The 20,097-nt window shown below is 38.3% G+C and overlaps 1 protein-coding gene across 9 annotated transcripts in view; it reads right to left on the bottom strand.

Annotated features, from left to right (window-relative positions):
• Positions 1 to 20,097, bottom strand: part of lrba (LPS-responsive vesicle trafficking, beach and anchor containing) — a 174,712-nt gene that overhangs the window by 149,953 nt on the left and 4,662 nt on the right. For all 9 annotated transcript variants that reach the window (XM_019360054.2, XM_019360055.2, XM_005469852.4 and 6 more), the window contains exon 2: positions 253 to 484. In XM_019360054.2, the coding sequence (XP_019215599.1) occupies positions 253 to 484 (232 nt within the window). The remainder of the gene's footprint in view (positions 1 to 252; positions 485 to 20,097) is intronic.

Below are 20,097 nucleotides of genomic sequence, written 5' to 3'. Positions count from 1 at the left end.
ATGGTCCATTCACATGTGGAGTTGGAATTTATCACTTAGCCAGCTCTCCTTCCTTACAGAGGTCAAAGTAAAGGCTTAGCAACAAAACAGCTCTTCTCCAGATGGGGAAGATTCATTGTTTTGTTAAGCAAACATCTGCAGCCTTTGCAGCTGGATAGCATGCTGCAACTGCTACACAAGCCAATTGCCTTTAACCTTTAAAAACTCATGGAAAAACAAAGACTTGTTTCAATGAAGGACTGTTTTCAGTACCTGCGATCATGCTGTCAATGGTGGATATACGCTGGAGCACAAGCTGAATGAGCCCCACTTCATTGCACGCCTGCAGGTTGCGGACACTCTTCTTGAGGATGGCGGTGAAGATGCTCCAGATCTCAGCCTGACAGTTGGGCTCACACTTGTCCAACAGCTCGACCATGCACACAATGCTCTCCGGTTCCTGGATGATGAAGTTCATCTCCAGGTCAAACTGGCCGCCGACCAGCTGGAAGAGAGAGAGAAAAACAAGTGAGGGTGGATGAGGAGGAGAGAGTTCATTCCTTTTCTTTCATAAACAGACAACAGAAAAATTCCTAAGTGTGGGTCCTAAACAGATCATTAGTCAGGCATAAGAGATGACGCCAGAGGATTAAATGTCAACAGAGAAACTATGTAAGTCTGTAGTGTCTACAGCTAACCTTCTGACTCTGCAATAATTCAAGAGCAAAAACTATTGACCTAGAAATAGTTTGTTAATGAACTTCGGTTCTGTAAATGCCAAAATGCTAAGAGCATTGTGGTGTGTGTCTGTGCATCATAGTGATACTGTATCAACACACACACACGACATTTTATGAAATAAATTCAAATAATCTGGGAATACTACGAACAGGAGGCTCACCTCATGCACCACCATCCCGAGCTAATGTTAGCTGGGCTAACTTACTTCAACCCAACTCAACCCAAGAACTATCCAACACTGCACACAGTTGGCTTGATAACACTACCTAACACTACTACTACTATAACAGTACCTAACACTACTACTATAACAGTACCTAACACTACTACTATAACAGTACCTACATTTATGGCAGGTTTTAGTCTCAGTTTTGGCATCACTGATCATCTCATTCTGCAGCACAAAAAAAACCCAAAACAAAAAACCTAAAAACTAACTTGGACAAAAGCTCATTTTAAAGGGTTTTAAAATGTCAGAAATAGCTGCGTTTAACTTTGCAAACTGCAAATTATGTCCTCAGAGTGAAAAGCATGTTTAGAGGTCTTCTGTTCTTGTAGGTCGTCCTGAAATACTAACAGCATCCGACAAAGCCTGGCAGACACAAACTTGGGCTGAGATTAATTTCCCGTTCTGATCAAGTTCAAGAGAAACAATAGCATTCGTATGAACCACATCCTGCCATCTATGCACAGTGTTCCACACAACATAACACATAACCCCAAGCTCTATTCCTTTCGCCATGAAAGAAACTAATTACAGTATTAGTCAGCCTCAGCAGCGATATCCAGCTAACGCTTATTCAGGCGGTGGTGAGGTAGATTGCTTGTCTTATTGCAAAGAAATAATGTTCTTTGTGTCCAGGGAAAAAAATGTACGAGCCATAAATGTCATGATTTGTCACGTCTTAATAGTTGTGATGACATTTTTATTATTGAACCCTGCCTAATAGAAAAAGATAAAGAAAATAACAACACGGATGTCAAATTAATAATGCGAGGAAGGCTGTCGTGTTTAGAATCAAGGAGGCGTGACTAGACAAAAACAAAAAGATTGTCGTACGGCCATTAGACTGGCTCAGTGTGAAAACAGTGTGATTTGGTGCAGGGATCAGAAACTGTCCCATTAAAATGAGAGAGGGGAGATTTACTCTGCAAATGTGTATCTGAGCAGAAGATAGAGGAGGAGGGGTAACACAGCTGCCCCTGCTGCTGCTGCAATATCTTTAAAGATGTGGAATAAATAATAGCGCTGAGACGCAGCTCTCCCATCGTCCTTTTGCCCTCCCCTCACATATAATCCATTTATTCTTTATGTCACCATTAAGCCTGGGATGATATCCTTTACCTTTTGACAGAATCAGATACACGATGCATTTTTCCTATCATCCCTTTGCACACAGCCTCAGATGAAACATAATGTAAAAAATATTTTTTGGTACTAACATATTGTGCCAAAACTCCCAACTATTGCAAATGCAAACATATTTGTATCTAAACATATGAAATGCCCACATTTAGCTTTTGTCAAAAACACTTCTAACTTTTAACACACAAATAAACTGTAGAATATAGTTATTTTATCACTATATATCATATTTATATGAATATTATTTTACAAAGAAAACATAAACCAGAACATCAGTGATGGAGTAGCTCATCTGACTCACAATTCATCATCATTTACTGGTTACTGCATGAAAAAACAACAACAACCATGGCCTTAAACTTAAGCTCGCTTTGGCTGAACCTCATTAAGTGATCACACATTTATCCTTTTTTATAAATCAACACCACAAACCAAATTTTATTATTTAGTTTTAATTAGTTACACACAAATGTCTCAAAGCGTCAAAATAGTTTTAGCTCACTATGTCCATGGACAGACATAAAATAAAGGTAACAACATATTTTTAGCACATATGGATTATTCACATCTTTCATCGGGCAAACAGCTAAAAGATCATAAATAATCAGAGTTCAGTCTACAAGTATGAATGCAGTACAACTAAACCTTCTATGCATCTGTTCAAATGAATACCAAGCCTCCTCTTATTGAAACAAATGGAAGAAAGTGTAGACAAAATGACCAGCATCTCTTCTGTTTCCTTTTTAAAAATCATAAATCGTGCACACCTCTTCTAACTTGGTGGATGCCCATATGTACCATCTTGTCATAGTAACGACTGATTTATCCAGCAGAGTCAACTGACCAACAGATGACAACAGTGGAAGCACAAGGATGGAGACCACACTGCAGTTGCACACTCTTGAAGCTAAGAGGGCTGCTTTTAAATCTGATTTTCCACTTTCTATAATCAGAAAGGTGTCCAAGTCCAAGAAGACTTAAGCAATTACCATAAGTGGTTGTGTGGAAGTGCCCCCATCTCCTCGACAAAGAGGAATCCCCTTGTGGTCCTAATACTAAAATTAAAGTGAAACGATTCTGTAGACAGATAAAATTACTGAGTTGATGTTGACTACAAAAGTGCATTTTTCCGCCTTTGTTGTGTGATAACACACATCTTGTTTGTCTACCGGGAAATGTTTATGATGTTTACAATATTTAAACTCCGTAAAACATTCAAACCAATGATTTACATTGTTCTTTTTCAGGAACAGGTAAAAAGTTGGCATCTCTAGCCTGAACTTCCTTTTTAGCCAAAAGCTACCATAATCGCCAGTGTCTTTTGGAAGCTAGACACCATAGACACCAGATCCCTGGCTGGGTAACCTAGCCTGGCTGTACTCCCCTGAGGCCTGCCTGAATTAATCATGGCTGAGCAGCCAAGCAGCCACTGGGCTGTAACACAAAGCACAAACAGGCTGTTCTGGTCTCCATGGAGAACAACACCGGAGGAAAGCTGTTCTAAATGTTACACAGAACCAGTGTTTGTATGTCAGATCCAAGATGATTATGAATTTCAATGAAACTGAAGGCTGACAACCAAAAAAAAAAAAAAAAAAAAAAAAAGGAGACAGGGATTAGCAGAAATCAGAATTGTAAAAGTCACAAAGTTTTAAAATTAATAGTTTTATAAATGTTTCCTTTATGGATATTTTTTTCCTATTGTAGAAAAATAATTTTCAATCATAAATGCCACTTTTCTAAATGTAGAATATCACCTTAAACAAATACAAAAATTTTTTAAAAAAAGATCACCAAAACATTGAGATTAAAAAGGAAGAAGAGTCAGCATATAAAAATCTTCCAAAGGGGAGACCCATCACAACCTCCTACTGACCCTTACTGCAAATAAAGACGATACATATGGGTCAGAAAATGCATTACATTTACTGGTTCTTGATTTCGCAATCTTTTCACAATCACTTTAAATTCAGTTAGCAAGAAATTGAGACTGAGACTGAAGGCTGAAGCTTCACTGAGCCTGAGGTCTGAGCTAAACAAAACGAATTTGTGAATCATTACAGGCAGCCATGTGATGCTGACGATGAGAAAAAGCAACAAATGATGACCATTTTGTACCACAGGGGAGGAAATTACCCGGCTAAAAGTAATAGGCAGAAACAGTGATGTTGCCAAGTCATAGCTGCAGGGTGACGAGCCCCTCCATTGTGTCTGTGCAGGAGTATATCCATGCTCATGTTAATCCTTTATTTCGCTCCCTTGTGAAAGTGCAATTAAATTCTATGACTAAAAATGTTTGAATATAAAAAGAGTTGCATGGCTAAGATCAGAGAAAACAGAAAAGAAAAAGCCCCAGACATTTATATGCTCATATCTAGCATCTCTGTAGTTTGTCAGAGGGCTTGAATCCAGCTTTGAACTGTCAGAACACGCACGCCCCATCTATCACTTGTTATTATCTGTCAGTTTTGATGCATAAGCTCTTAAGGACAAGCCTAGAGAGAGAGACCTGATCAGTATGACATTTGATTGATTCCACTGTGCAGCTAGCAGTCCAAGTATGTCCCTAAATCTCATGTGTTGCAATACTTCACTACCGAGAAAAAAAAAAAAAAAAAAAACATGTAAATGACTCAAGGCCAAGTTCAATTTGTCCTCTACAAGAACACTAAATGCCAGATTGTTTTCAATCCATTTTAATGTAAATCAAATCCAAAGAAATAAATAAATAAAATACTCAAATGGGCTGTCAAGAGTGACCACGCTTTCACCACACACACACACCCACACCCACACACGGCCTACTTTTTCAACAGCTCTCTTAAGTGGATCTATTTTAACAAGCTATCTTGTCAAACCAAATGTAGTTTAGCTTATTCTTCCATGAGAGCCCCCCTCTGCATGACCCAAAACAAAGCATCTATCAAAGTGACCCGAAACATGATTCGTGATATGACAACATCTTATAATCCGGCGCTCTTCACTGCTGATAAACACTCACATTTCAAACATATTGATGTGAGATGTTGAAATAGCTCCAGCAGATAAGGAGGTCAACCAAATAATCTGTCCCACTCAAATCCCTCTAGTGCTAGCAGTGATACGGCGGAATGGGCTTCTGATGGAGGAGATGAGGGGAAATAGTGAGCCGAGGTCTTTGAAGGGGCTTGTGATACAAATTTTGGTCACAGCAAATTTTAATTAATGTTAACAAGCCCTGTGACCTATAACTCTTCCAGCTTGCTTAAAACCCCCCAAAAACAAACGTGCACTGATGTGTCCCTAAAATAAGACACATCAAGTGCAAATGAATCAACAATTATGCAAGGTAATACAGATGCTGGTTAATTTTTTCTTTAATGTAATGGCATGCACCATCACTTTAGATATGAATAAAATCTGTTGAGTGATGACCTCTTCTCTCAATAAAAAGTGAAAGCAGCCAACCGTCTGAACATTTGTGTGCAACCAAGTCAAAACCAACTGCTGGTAACCACTTCATCACACAAATTGTGGTCATATTAATTCACCAGCTGGCTGTCAGCTAGAAATAGAAACTGAAGGAATACACTACCCAGCCACTTTATTAGGTACGACATGCAAGTACTGGATTGGACGCATTTTTAGCTTCATGACAGATTCAACAAGGTGCTTTTGCTCCATAGCGATATGATACTATCACACAACTGCTGTAGATTTGTCGGTTGGACATCCGTGGTGTCAATCTCTTGTTCCACCATATGCCAAAGGTGCTCTATTGAAAACAGATCTGCAGACTGTGGAGTATAGTGATCTTGCTTTCATGTTCAATTAAGCAGTTTAAGATTAGTTGAGCTTTGTGACATGGTGTATTATCCTGGCGGAAGCAGCCATCAGAAGATGGGTACCCTGGGGATGAATAGATGAACAGCAACAACACTCAAGCTGTGGTGTTTAAACAATGCTCAGTTAGTAATAGGGGCCCAAAGTTGCCAAGAAAATATCCCCCACACCATTACACCACCACCAGCAGCCTGAACCAGTGACACAAGGCAGGATGATCTAGTTATTGATGTCATTTATGCAAAATTCTGAGCCAACAATTTGAAATCAAGACTCATCACACCAGGCAATGCTTTTCCCCCAAATCTTCTATTATCCAGTTATGGTGAGACCATGCAAACCGTAGCCTCAGTTATTAGCTGACAGAAGTGAAACCTGGTTTGACCGTTCTCCTCTGACACAACATGGCCAACAACTTTAATCCAGAGAACTGCTGTCACTGAATATTTTCTCTAGACAACCTGTTGTCTGACAACTTAAAGGTTGTCTGAGTAAATCCCACCAGTACCACCGGCACAAACAACCATGCCCTATTCAATGTCACTCTGATGCTTGCTTTAAACTTCAGCAGCTCATCTTGACCGTGTCTACATGGCTAAATCAAACTAATAAAGTGGCCTGTGAGTGAATCTTGAAAGCAAAACCAGAATTTGATGACAGCTGACAAAGTCACTGAATGTTATCATGTGGCATTTCAGATTATTGATAAGACCCAGCAAAAATCAGTTTTCTATAAAATCTAATTTTTCTGCTCAACATTCATGATCCAGGTGTCAGACATCAGACCCTCCACACCCACAATCCTGAATTGGATAAATGGTTAAGAAAATTGTATGGATGGATGTTTACATTTATTTCCACTCATAATTATACTACAACACATCCAAGTAAAAAGGCACTGAATTTTACTAGTTTCACCATGCTGTAATAAGGGTTGTTATTACAGCTTCAGTATTGGAAAAACTATTCACATACCAGCTAATCAATATTCTGCCTTGTGCATGAGCCTGCCACTTTGCATTTTCTAAAACAGAAGTGGAGAGCAAAGTGGTGAAAATTATGCATGCAATGACCATGAAAACGGCGGTCCAATGATCACAGTGCAACATAACCTTTTAAAGTGGCTCACTCCATTCATCTTGTATGACAATTTGTTGTTCAAAATGTAATACTGTTGAGTGCATCGTTTTCCCGAGCCACAATGCTACCTTCCTTACCATATGAGACAAACATGATGAGAGGCAGAGTGGAGAGGGAGGAGGGAGATATTTTAATAGCTGGATTTCTAAGAATATCTTCAGAAGTGCAGTCTGCCAAGCTTTTGTTTTTAACAACGGCTGGCGTTCATTTTTACACTACAATAGGCGTAATGATGTCTTGGCTGTAGTTTGATTAACACATGATTTCTTTTGTTGCATCATTTATTTATCTAAGAACACATTGACACAACATGCAGATGGATAATGCACATGAACCTACAGAGTTTTGGGATTATTTCATACAATCACTCATCATTTATTTTGTACTAAAACTATGTGCACACTGTGAAGGAATAAATGAAGCAGAAACCAAGACAAGAAAAGGAAACCCAAGCCTTATTAGGACCTATACATCTCATTTATTAGATTGCAGATGAAATGTTGCTTTTACATATTTTACCTGCTGAGATTGTAAGGAAATGTAAGGTGTGTGAAAGGTGGGTCCACAAAAAGCACATCAACACTCATGTATGAAACACTTTTTGTGCCATCGTCCTTTAAAAGATGCCACAAAAGGTCTGATAAACTGCCCTGAATTCTCATCAAAATATACTACCTGCCTCGAAATAGCCTACATGGAGGGGCGTGACTATGATCTGTAGCAGCTCCTTTCCACATGTGCACAGAAAGATAAATATAAGCACTTCAGTGATACTGTGAAAAGCTGGATTTTGACCTTTTCTCCTATTAAGCAAATACTCATACACATCACATGAGCTGGTGAGCTATTCAAGTCCCCTCTTTAAAGCTTGCACTATCTGGCAATCGAGTTCAAGTTGCAGGGTGGCTGCTATTGTCAACAAAAGGAAAAGGCTTGTCAGGAAATAGTCCTCATTAGTAATCAGACTTCTTGGTTTGGATCTCTCAGTTCTCATGGACAACTCTGACCAACTGAACTCCTTTTGCCTCAGAAATACATGTTCAACATCACAACAATAAAATCCTGGCTTGTACATCACATGACTTTTGGGGGGAAAAATCCTTACATGGCTTCTGTTTGGAATGGGTTATTGAGCTTCATAAAACTAATTCTGGGGGATAGGTGTTCTCTGTTACTGTGACGTGGCTTCCATAAAAGCAGACATGGAAAGAATGATTTGATCAAACAAAGAAAGTCAAAGTGTAGCAGCTTCGCCTGAGGTTTTAGTTTGAATAGTAGCCGTGCAATAAGTTAAAAATAGCAGCTACAGGGGTGAAGAAGGAAAGAGACAAACATTAGTCATTACTGAGGAATTCCAGTCCATTTTGATACATTGAGTGAAATCAGAATTTAAACACAAAGAAGCCTCCATTAATAAATCTCTTTAACGGAAAAGGTGGGCTGTAAAGGTTTCCTTATAAACAAAATACAGATTTTTTCCACATTCATTGAGGTACCAAAATGTACCACACTTCATAGTCTGCATTTCTGGTATCGAATTTGCAATTCGTCATTGAAGTTATACATTGATCAGACTAAAAACATAAGTGTCATAGAGTGTACTTTATTGTCCTTGAATTAAAAAAATAAAAAAATCACTTTTCCAATCACAGTTGTTTTTTTGTTTTTTGTTTTTTTTTTAAAACCTGTTCAAACCTCTGTTTTTTATGACTGTGCCATCAAAAGGAAGTTGAATCAAAATTTCCAGCACTTTTCTACGCAGATTGAGGAACTTTGGAAACTTTAGATTTTTCAGTACCTTTGTAAGTGGCAAAATGAAGGTTAACATAACATGTCACTTTAAGCCTACCAGCTTAAAGTCAAAGTACTACTGTTACTGTATTGCAGCCATGGGCATTATATTACCACTGTAGCAGCTGACAAAAAAAAACAAAAAACAATGCATCGCTTCCTCATGTGCATGTGTATCATTGTACATGAAAAATTCTCTGCAGAGAGACTTTCTGATCCATGAACAGCACTAATACCAAACAAGTGTTTGATTTATGTTTTTATTGATTTTTTTAATCAAAAGTATTTGTTCTTTTTATTGATTTTTTATTTATTGCAAGCTCCTAAATGTGACACCAACCTGCTAACCTAACAAATTTGTACTCTGGTACAAAGTCAAAATGACAGCAACTCTAGTATTGTGCATTTTGCTTTGTTATATGAAAGAATATGTATGCAGCTTGATCCCAAATGCAAAGAATGGCCTATATGATCCATATCATTCCTGTTTGACCTTTTTTTTTTTTTTTTTACAAAACTTTTTGAACAGAATTCAAATTCTGTTACTGTTACTGGAAGGTTTTATCGGCATTTGAAATCTGGGAAATCCCAAATGGGGAGGCAGGAAACTGTCTGGACCCTCCAGCATATCCCAACAAAGTTGCTCTACTCTAACCGGCTTCCTGTAGTTTCCTCTGCATATCATAAAATTCTAGTCAACAAAGACCCATGCATGAAGGCCACAGAAAATGGCACGATGCACATTTACCTGCAAGTAAATCATTACCCAAGTGTGATTTAGTATTTCCATCCCAATGTAGAAGCACTCTTTTAGTATAGGAACTGAACAATTATTTTGAAAGGCGTACTGTTTTTCAAACCTTAGTATGAAAAACAGTACTTTTTTGGAGTACTTTGTATTTATATATGGTATTACGATTGAGAAGTAGTAAAGTAAATGTGAATTGTGGGGATAAACATTAAAAATCTTAAGTGGCAGCCTGGCCTTTAAAAGCAAGAGAGCTACATTTGTATCAAGTCAACTCAAATTTATTTATTTTGAAGCACATTTAAAAAACAAAAACAAAAGAAAAGAAAAAAAAACATCTGCTGACTAAAGTGTTGTACAAATAAAAGATTAAAATTACACTAAAAAAGCAGAACAAAAGCAGATGAAAAAAAATGTCTACGCATGTTGAATGTATAGACATTTGCCTCTGGGACTCCAAAGCTAACTGCTGAACCTTGATGACTTGAGTGCAGCTCAATAAAACAAAGTGATGTAAGATGTCAAACTGATAACCCCAGTGCGGTACCAGCATGAATACGCTCGACCTTTTAACATTTATTTCAGTGGTTTGAGAGCAGGTGCTGCCTTTCTGATCATCCTATAGACGTTTGATGGCATCGCTCGATGTCTCAACAGTCACCGTTTATGGGTTACTGCATCATTCTTCTGACATCTCAGAGGAAACTCTGTTTGATTTGGATTAAAGGCAGGGTGACTAACTTCATATTCATTGCTGCCCTCTTCCTTTTCCAGCAATAAAATGAGAAAAAAAAAAATCAAAATTATTTACTCTTTAATTCTTGCAGAAGTTCTGGGAGTGAACTGCATGGTCCTCCCTCAGCCTTTCACCTAAATAAGTCATTCAATAGAAGCTATGTGCACTCCACCTTTTCTAATAGTTTATAATCCTACTCCCTGCTACAGGGCCTGGAAGATAAAGAAAACTAATCAAAAACTTAGACTTTATTTTCCAACATAGAACATGCAGTGATCATAGCTTCATAAAGGTTTTATATCTGCCGGCTGTATCAAAGAGAAAAAGAGAAACAAAATGCTGCAATGCCCAAAATCAAGATCTCAACCACCCTAAAATGCTGTGGCTGAACTTTAAGAGAGCTGTGCATCAACAAATGCCCACAAACTTCAATGAACCAAAGCAACGCTGTAAGGAAGAGTGGGCGAAAATTCCTCCACAGGAAATCATTAATCAGATGCTGATAAATGTGCTTCTACAGGCTGTTGAATCATGGAGTGTACTTAGTTTTTACCCCCCCCATACGCTGCATCTGCATTTTGGTTTAGTTTGTTTTAACTAAATTATGACATGGCGTAATATGTCATGTGTTGTTCTTCATCAAAGGTTGTATTAAGAAAACCTAGAACTGAAAGGGGACATACTTTCCCTTTCACTGTAGAGCTGTTGTGAACTTGACCTTTTGCTTTTTGGGTATAATTGAATTCCTTCTGCTTTTGAATGGCCAAAACGTGTTTTGTTAGGTCACAGAGAACTTATCTTTTCCTCCAAAATCAAATCATTTCATCATGACGGTAAAGTAAACATTTGTGGAACAAAGTTTGAGGAGCGTCCTCCAGATCAGACTTATCACCCTGTGAAAATATTTGATGAATTGTGAAATGAAAATTATGACCAAGTTGACCCAGATCTATTTAGCAGCTTGTGATGTGTCTAATAAGAGTCCAAAACCTTTTCAAAACTAGAGTGTTTTCAAAGAGTTGACTGATCTGGCAAATAAGACCCTGTTGAATCTTTCTGAAACATGCTGCTGGCTTCACATTTAAGATGGACAAAATGTATACCATTTTAATATTTTTTATTTTGAATTCTACCTTTATTCCCATTTCACTCATTGTTCAAACCTTTTTGAAAGTGGGGTTGTACAATAACCAGATTCATACAAGTTTCAATGTAACGCCTCCAAATTTTCAGTTAGTGCAGCCGCTTTGACTCCAGCAACCTACGCATGTGGGTTAGCATGTATGTATGCAATCACAAGGGTGCAATTTCGTTGGTAAAGTAAGCTTTAACTCAACAAAACTCAATTTCAACACGCTAGTTTGTTTACACAAGCTTTAGCTGGGTATTCTACACGTTAATACTATGATCAGTAAAATAACTGGATAAGTAAAGTCTGTGGGAAAGCAGATGATCCCTTATGAAGGGTAGAATCATTCAATCATGCCCTTTAGAGGAACACGCCTCTAGTTACAGAGCGGCTTCAATTAGAGGAAGTGAATATATCACCAATGTGTCTGTCTGAAGTGAAGCTGAATATCATTAATTATATTAGCACTTTACCATAAACCTATGAACACTGTAAAGTGTCAAGAGTGTCAAGAGCACAGTGGGTCAAGAAACCATCTGTTCTGTGCTTCTAAAAACTACTGCACATAACAGACTTCAGGTGCCAATTTGGAAAAACAACCTTTCTGAATCAGAATGACAGCTCACTTGGTCTGAATACAACATTCAAGCAGCTGACACTGGGACACTTCTCTCCCCTTTCTTAGTTTTCAGCCTAGTTTGTGGCATTTACTCATGTAAAATATTAAGACATGCACTTTATCAACTTAATCTCAGATAGCTTCTGATAAATGTCTCTAAATACTAGCGTGCAGTAAAACTAAATTAATTTGAGCAATTTGTACAGCAGTTTACAAAAGGTCAGGGGAAAAAAGTTTAGTATTAATCTCTTATAACACCTTTACTGAAAAACAGTTATTGCTGTACGATGCAATTTCAATAGAAATAAAAAGTATAACTTCTCATGCAATGCTGTGTCATACAAAACAGTTTGCCACATTTTCCACATTGTTAAGTCTATCACAGACACCCAAGGGCAGTTCATTTTCACATTATCTAAGGTTTACCTAAAATGCTAATCAACCTGCCTAAAAACAAAGAAAAAGGCAGACAGCAATGCTATGAAACACTGGAAAGAGAAAAAGCAAGAAAGAACATTTACACATTAACATTTAAATTACTTTCCCTTTAAATCTTTGCTCACACTATATTATGTTGTATCCAGCACATATTGTTTTAACATTCCCCCATTTAAGCATCTAGCACTGAAACTTGACTATCCACCAAATAGTACTGCAATATCATTACTGTGAAAAGAACACTGGTTCATGCTTGGCCAGAAGCTATAGCGTTCAAACATGTCATTTTAACTAGAACTTCAAGGTGCCAGCATTCAAAAAAGCACATGCTTTCACATAACAATGCCTAATATAATAGTTAATTATCTCAGGTAGGTGCAATTCCTAGCTGGTCAATGTACAACTTCTTTATTTTAACAACAGCTGACCTGAGCTGGAGAAATTACACAAACCAGCTTCATACCATTGGCAAAAGTATCTAAAAGAAAGCAGAAGTCCACTATCATAATTGTCCTTCAAGTGATTCCACTATTGTTACCTTAAATGCTGGGCACCAATAAAAATGATGAGTAGCCATTTTATCTTTATATCTCCTGAAGTCAATTGTTGATAGTCCTGCAGTGTCAATGCATAAAACACTCAATACTGTTACCCCTCTGTAAAAGAAAGCTATGACTCAGGAGGCCAGTCCCATGGTTCAATTCACACTTTAAAGCATCAAAGCATTTATAAAGAATTTCAGCCAGTCTGCAAAGATAAGCTAGAAGTGCACATTACTCACCGTTATTGGAAGGAAACAAAAAAAAAAAAACCCAACATTTTTTTTAACAGGCTGAGACAGTCATAGTAACTCAGTTCAGCCTTTCATTTCATTTTTAGCTGTCAGGACTGAGTCTTTCCAAACTGTCACAGATGCATCATCAAATGGAGCCGCTTCAGAATAAGACCAGGTTTAGACTGTTTTTCTGTGAGCTAGAAACAACAACCATAAACAGGTCCCAAATAAATTTGACAAATCTTGAAGAAGTCCATCTCTCCATTTCTCTAACGCTATGACATACCTTGCAGACAATACTTGATTGGAACTGAGATTACTCCAGCAGGACAATGACCCAAAGCATAGCTTCAAACTATGCAAGAAATATTCAGAGAAATGCAATAAAATGGTATCCTGTCTGTCCATGTATCATAATGTATCATACCTCAAAGCTACTGAGATGTTTGTTACATAAGGAGTACCCGTCAAACTGAGTGAAAGGCCTCAGGAAGCATGTGGGGTAAAGTCTCCGAATAACCTCCGCAAGTTACCAGCTAGAATGTCAAAACAATCTGTGTTCACTCTGCATCTCTGATCACCAGCATTTCTACACTGGCTCTCCGCTAAAAAATAAATAAATAAAAATCACAAATTGCATTTAAAATCCTTTTCATCATGTACAAAGACTTTAATGAACAAGCTTGATAATATCTTAAGCTGATTCCACACATGAACTGAGAAAACTGTCAGAGGAATTGTCCCAAGTTGTGCTCTCTCTGATGTAGGACACAGCAGGAGATAGTTCACGTCAGCCATGCCCTCACTACTGGAAATACTCCATTTGGTTCAAACGAGGGTGCTGCTGGGTAGCGTGAGCATGAGAAAGGACACAAGACAAGAGACAAACCAGGAAGTTTGTCGGTCAGAGACTGCTGAACATCCAATCAAACTATGTCAGACATTTTACATTCTGACATGTTTTTCCGTTGGGTAATCTCTGTAATGCTATAATACATGAAAACAGCTTTAAAGACTTGTACAATATCATCCTAGTAGAGCTCTTTGTTTTCAGAGTGCAGACTTCAAGAGTATCCAAATTAGGCCGGCAGGCAAAGTCATCAGGATCCTGAGTTGTGGAACCAGCTCCCAGTTTGGGTTCAAGAGGCAGACACCCTGCTCTACTTTAAACAAGCGGCCTAAAACTTCTCTTTGGGGCAAAAATTACATAAAAATTAAATCAAACTTAAAAATGAACTGACCCTAGCCATTTACTGAATGGCACAGTATTAGTCTGTGTGCAAGAAAATACAAATGATAGCGAGCATAATTACCCCTGTGGCTCTTGGGCACAGTTTAATTATCAGCTTGTTGGTGTTTGAGAGTCTTCAACAGTTCCTGTTCCCAGTTTCCACCATCATAACCATTAGCATCTTGACAAAATGCCTTTGTGAGCTGGCACAGTTCCAGGCGAAACAATAAGTAGAGATGTAGGCCAAGTAGTAGGCTACACTACCCTGACCCTGTTTCTTAAAAGCAGGCATTCACTGCAATGAACGAATGAAGAGAAACTTATGACCAGTTAATCTTTCACTATATGTTCAGCATTCTACATTTAAAAGCAAACCTAAACCTGAACAGTTTGAATGGAGAATGGTACAAGTGACTCAGGTTTGAGTGAAAGGACAAGACTCAAAGAATATTAATTTAACAGAAGTTGCAGGAAGACAAAAACCATTAATCAAAAATAATCAAATGAATAACGCAAGTTTTTCTTTTGTTTTTCCTGGAATGTTTGTTCTCTGACAATAATTGGAAGCTTTAAAACTAACTTTCAATTAAAAAAACAACATGCGATTACATCTAAGCTACTGTGTGTGCAACAAGACTTTTAAGTTGGATGTGTTGCCTGCTTGAAAATGTATTCTAGCCACACTTTGCCAATTGTGCATACAAGCTGATTAGTTTACAAATAAACTTGCAGAATCTAGTAATTCTAATAATTGGAATTGTGCTCACTGAAGTAAAACTTGTATAAACAACAAAGCTAATTGGTTATTCACTGCTGTGTGTTACAAGTCTATATATGGTGATCGCCTGAATTTGTAAGTTTGCTCACTTACAAAGAAATGAACAGTCTCTAATTTTTTGGTAGTTTCATTTTAATACAGAGAGAGAATATCAACCAAAAATCCAGAAAAACATATTATATTAAAATTAAATATTGCTTTTAGTGTCATTGAGGAAAATAAGTATTTGATACCCTACAACCCAACCAGAATTTTGGCTCCGACAGATTACACTGAATCAATTACAGATACTCCCGACTTCAACTAGTTGTGTGTATGAAACACACGCATCCACAGAATCAATTTCTTCCATTACAACTTCTCCACCACCATGGGTGAGACCAAAGAGCTGTCAAAGGATGTCAGGAACAAGATTGTAGACCTGCACAAAGCTACATGGGCTAAAAGACCATCTGCTAGAAGCTTGGTGAGAAAGTGACAATGCTGGTGTGAATCTTTGAAAAGGGAAGAAATTTTACGCACTTAGAAACACAGTCTCCAAGAACACCATTGGCAACACACTATACAATAAGGTCCAACCGTTCAAGAAAGAACTTGTGCAGGTCCAACTTAAGTTTCCCAGTGAACATTAAATAATTCAGAGAAGGCTTGGGGAAAAAGTGCAGTGGCCAGATAAAAATCGAGCTATTTGGCACCAACTCAACCTCTCGTGTTTGACCCAAAGAACACCATCCCTACAGTCAAGCATGGAGGTGGAACCATTATGCTTTGGGGCTGTTTTTCTTTTAACGATACATGAAGACTTGAAGGCACATAAAGGGCTGGGCCATGTACTGTAAAACCTTGGACTTCCTACCCTCAACCAGAACACTGAAGATGACTCATGGATTGGTCATCCAACATGGCAGTAACCTGAAACATGCCACTAAGGCAACAAAGGAGTGGCTAAAGAAGGAGGACATTAAGGTCACGGACACGGAAAGTACATGTTGTACTTGAGAATCAAATACTTACTCACTCAATGACATTTAAATCAATTTATAACTTTTCTGTAATACGTTTTCTTTTTTTCTGGACTTTTGTTTGATATTTTCTCTCTCTGCATTAAAATGAAACTATCAGAAAAAATAGAGACTGGCCATTTCTTTGCAAGTGAGCAAGCTTAGAAATTCAGCAGGGAACAAAGTAATTATTTTCCCCACTGTACTCCAGAGGTAGTTAACCACTAAACTGTCATGTGGAACAAGTTTCCCTAACCACACTCCTGAAGTAGGATGTGACACCAGGCGACACGCTGTTCCCACCCAGTTCTCATCAACACTCCCATTAAATCTTTTTAAAACAAAAACAGGACAAACAAAGTCCACATCTGAGAGATATTTCATGTAACTACAAAGTCCCAAAATACTATATCTCAAGCTTTTAACTGTCTCTAAATTCTTGTTATGCAAGACATTATATCTCTCAGATGACACGCATCTCTTTCAAACCCTGTTAAATCCTGAGGCCATCTGCCTGTTTGTCAACAAACAGCAGACAATGAGGCATGATGGGTGCATTATCTGACCTGCTCCAGGGCTAAATAAAGACACTGCATAAAGAAGGAGAAAACAGGCATTCCAGTTGTGGCTTTTTAAACCCACTTACACCTACAGCTCATCCAGACTAGCTAATCCCGCTTACCCTCAAGAAAACTCACTGTGGTGATTTCACTGTTATTTCTATGAAAAAGACATGACTGCCAAAATGGTGCAATGAACACAAATGCCCTCTTTTGTTTAGGGAAACAAAAAGGCCATTTATGGAAACAATGAGCACTGAATATTATTCTGAAAATAAAATAAACAGACAGTCATGCTGACAGTCAACAGTCCTATACCACTTCAGACTACCTTCAGATACAGTGATGCAAGAAGAAAGAGGTGTGACCCTGAAATTGGGCTGATGCGACAGATAATGGAGAGAAGCAGATAGCATTTCATTCATGTGTCAGATTAGAGGGCTCTTTGTTACTGCCAGAGAGGGCAAAGCATGCCTGGAGAGAGCACAAGCATCGCCCTCACTCTTACAGCTTTTGTGCCAAACTGTGTGCAAATGAAGGGAGAATTTGTGAGTGCTTGTGGGCAACATATGCACACAAGCAGTGAATTATGGAAAAAATGAATAAAGTGTTCATATTAACACTTGTCTGCCGTCTTGGGGATTATCTTATTGCAACCATCGCTAGTTTCTAGTAAGGGCAAAAATAGCCTGTATCTGCTGATAAGAGAGATAAAGCTACTAAACTCAATTTCACAGTTTTAAAGCGTGACACATAATAATTCCAAAGAACAACTACTTTTCGTGATTTATTCCTGCACTGGTAAGTAAGAAGGGTCCCAGGCAGCCTATTTAAAGAAATAAAGAGGGAAGATGCAAGTTTAGAACAATTAATTTCACTTATGACAGCCTATCTCAAAGGAGGATCCTCTGTGTCAACATCAGTCCCACAGATGATAAAGTGGGCAACGAGGCACTATCAAACAGAAACTGCACATGTTCAGAAGCACAAAGACAAAGAAAGAGACCTTAAAATATCACTGAGGAAACAGAATAAAACTGATTTGCCTCGTTGACACAACTAGAAATACAGAATGCCTGGAAAACAGTAGCCTCGTACAAGGGAAATAAATGCAAGTAGATATCATGAAAATGATGAAGACATGCCCAAAAAGAGGCCATCTAAGCTATAGCTACCACTAAATACAGATTTAATACATAGTGTTGCAGCAGGTAGTTCAAATACAAGCTTCAAAGACAAACTGAAGCACATGGAGAGACAATCACAAGCATTACACATTTTAACATTTGCAAAAATGAAATGAGAAACTTCAACTTTATGAATGAAATTATGATTTTACTACCATTTTATGCCATATTCCAGAAAGCCCTGTAGCATAACAAGATCACTTTGGTTAATGAAGCCCTGTGGCACAGACTGCAATTTCAGATACATGAATAAACTGTCCCATATTTAATAAATCATAACTAAATAGAAACATCACAGAGTTTTATTTGTGGCTTCTTTCTGCTACGAGCCTTCGGGCTGTAGTTCTTTGTGATAAACACAAATACTTTGATGTGATGCATCATTTTCATAAAGGAAGTCAAAACTAACGTTTAAATGATCATAGCCAGTGTATTCATATAGTTGTGTGTGGCATAGCTGTCTGCCATCGGCTCTATGACCTTGTATTCAGGTAAAGCCACCGTTACATTCCACACCACCAACTCACCCATCTCCTGTGTCAGAGGAGCCATGATTCCAGCTCAGCCTGGCTCCTCTTCACAGAGCGTCACATTAGTCAGTGCTTTATCAGGCCTAGGAGATTACCTACCCTATGTAAGGCAGCGGTATACCTCTTTCATTCTCTTATATTGGGATAACCGCAAGAGCCCCGACGTCCCGCTGCTTCATTTTAATGTGCCCATGTATTAATAGTATTTACACCCTCTGAGGTGTCCATTAAACACAATAAACCCTAATGAAGGAATACTGATATTGCCTAATTGCAGCCTTTTATTTCCTCATTTATTTCTATCCAATGTAGCAACATGTAATTATGTGTGATTATGCATTACAGGGCTGTCTTGGCAAATCTACAATAAAGTCTGCTAACTAAAAGAGAATTACATCAGCAGACAGATACAGACAGTAACGTTTATTACTGGCTCGACTGAGAATTAACACCCCAGTCTGCAGCTCTTTCCAGCTTTCAGCACACTGTTTCAGTTAGCCAGGACAAAAACAAAACAGTGGCACTTCCTGTAAAGCTGTGGGCAGCCACTTAAAGCACAAGGGCTCAAACAAACCGACTCTACACTACCTGCCTTAAAAAGGGGGGAAACAAGTATAAACGAGTGACTACTAGACAAAGTCAAACATTTACTCAAGCCCAAGAGACCCACACATTTTCCCCCCTCAAGAGTCGGCATGGGGCTAAAACACCAGTGACCATTGGACTTAACATTTTGACAGGAAGCCAGATATCAATATCTCAGACTTGCTACATGTTAAACTTTGTTCACCAATTCCTCTGTGTTTCAAGAAGTGTCATGTATAATCTGTAATCTAGTGGGCTGAAAAGTGTAACTCAGCTTCCCTTTGTCCTAACCAATGTGGTTTGGGGTTTGTTTGTTTTTTAAGCCCACTGATTAGCCAATAGAGCAGGCTGTAACACATTGGCAATAATTAGTTTCATTTCGTTTTAAAGAAATATTAAAGGCTAGAGAACGTGATTTTAAAAAAATGCTCGACTAGCAATTTTGTGTGGCCTGTTGTCACAAATCATCATGTTGTGCACCCAATAACACCTTGATACAAGTGCTTTCAGTTTCTCTGGCTCCATTCAGGTTGGAAGTGGGTGCTGCTGGGTCTGTGGCTTTATATATCAGGATATAACAAAAAAAATCTGTTCCTTATTGGGTCTGCTAAAGAACAGAGTTACTATCAAATTAACTGGTCAACTCTATAAAAGCAGAAGTTTTGGCAGTTTGTTAGTCTGGAGCATTCAGCTGTGTTTTAACACAATGCCAAGGAGCAAAGACATCCGCAGTGATCTCAGAGAAGAAGAATTGTTGCTGCCCATCAACCTGCAAAGTCTAACAAGGCCATTTCCGAATGATATGAAGAAATTCTGCAATGGGAAATATTACTGACAAGTACAAAACATTCAAGACTGTTTTCAGTGTTCCTGGGAATAGAAATCCCAGTAAACTGACCCCAAGGTCAAACGTTATGCTGCTTTTGGTTTCTACCTTATTC

This window comes from Oreochromis niloticus, linkage group LG6 (assembly GCF_001858045.2).
Source record: "Oreochromis niloticus isolate F11D_XX linkage group LG6, O_niloticus_UMD_NMBU, whole genome shotgun sequence".
In the NCBI taxonomy this organism is placed as follows: Eukaryota; Metazoa; Chordata; class Actinopteri; order Cichliformes; family Cichlidae; genus Oreochromis; species Oreochromis niloticus.
Note: the sequence above shows the minus strand (reverse complement) of the source record. Positions and strands in the feature narration are given on the sequence as shown.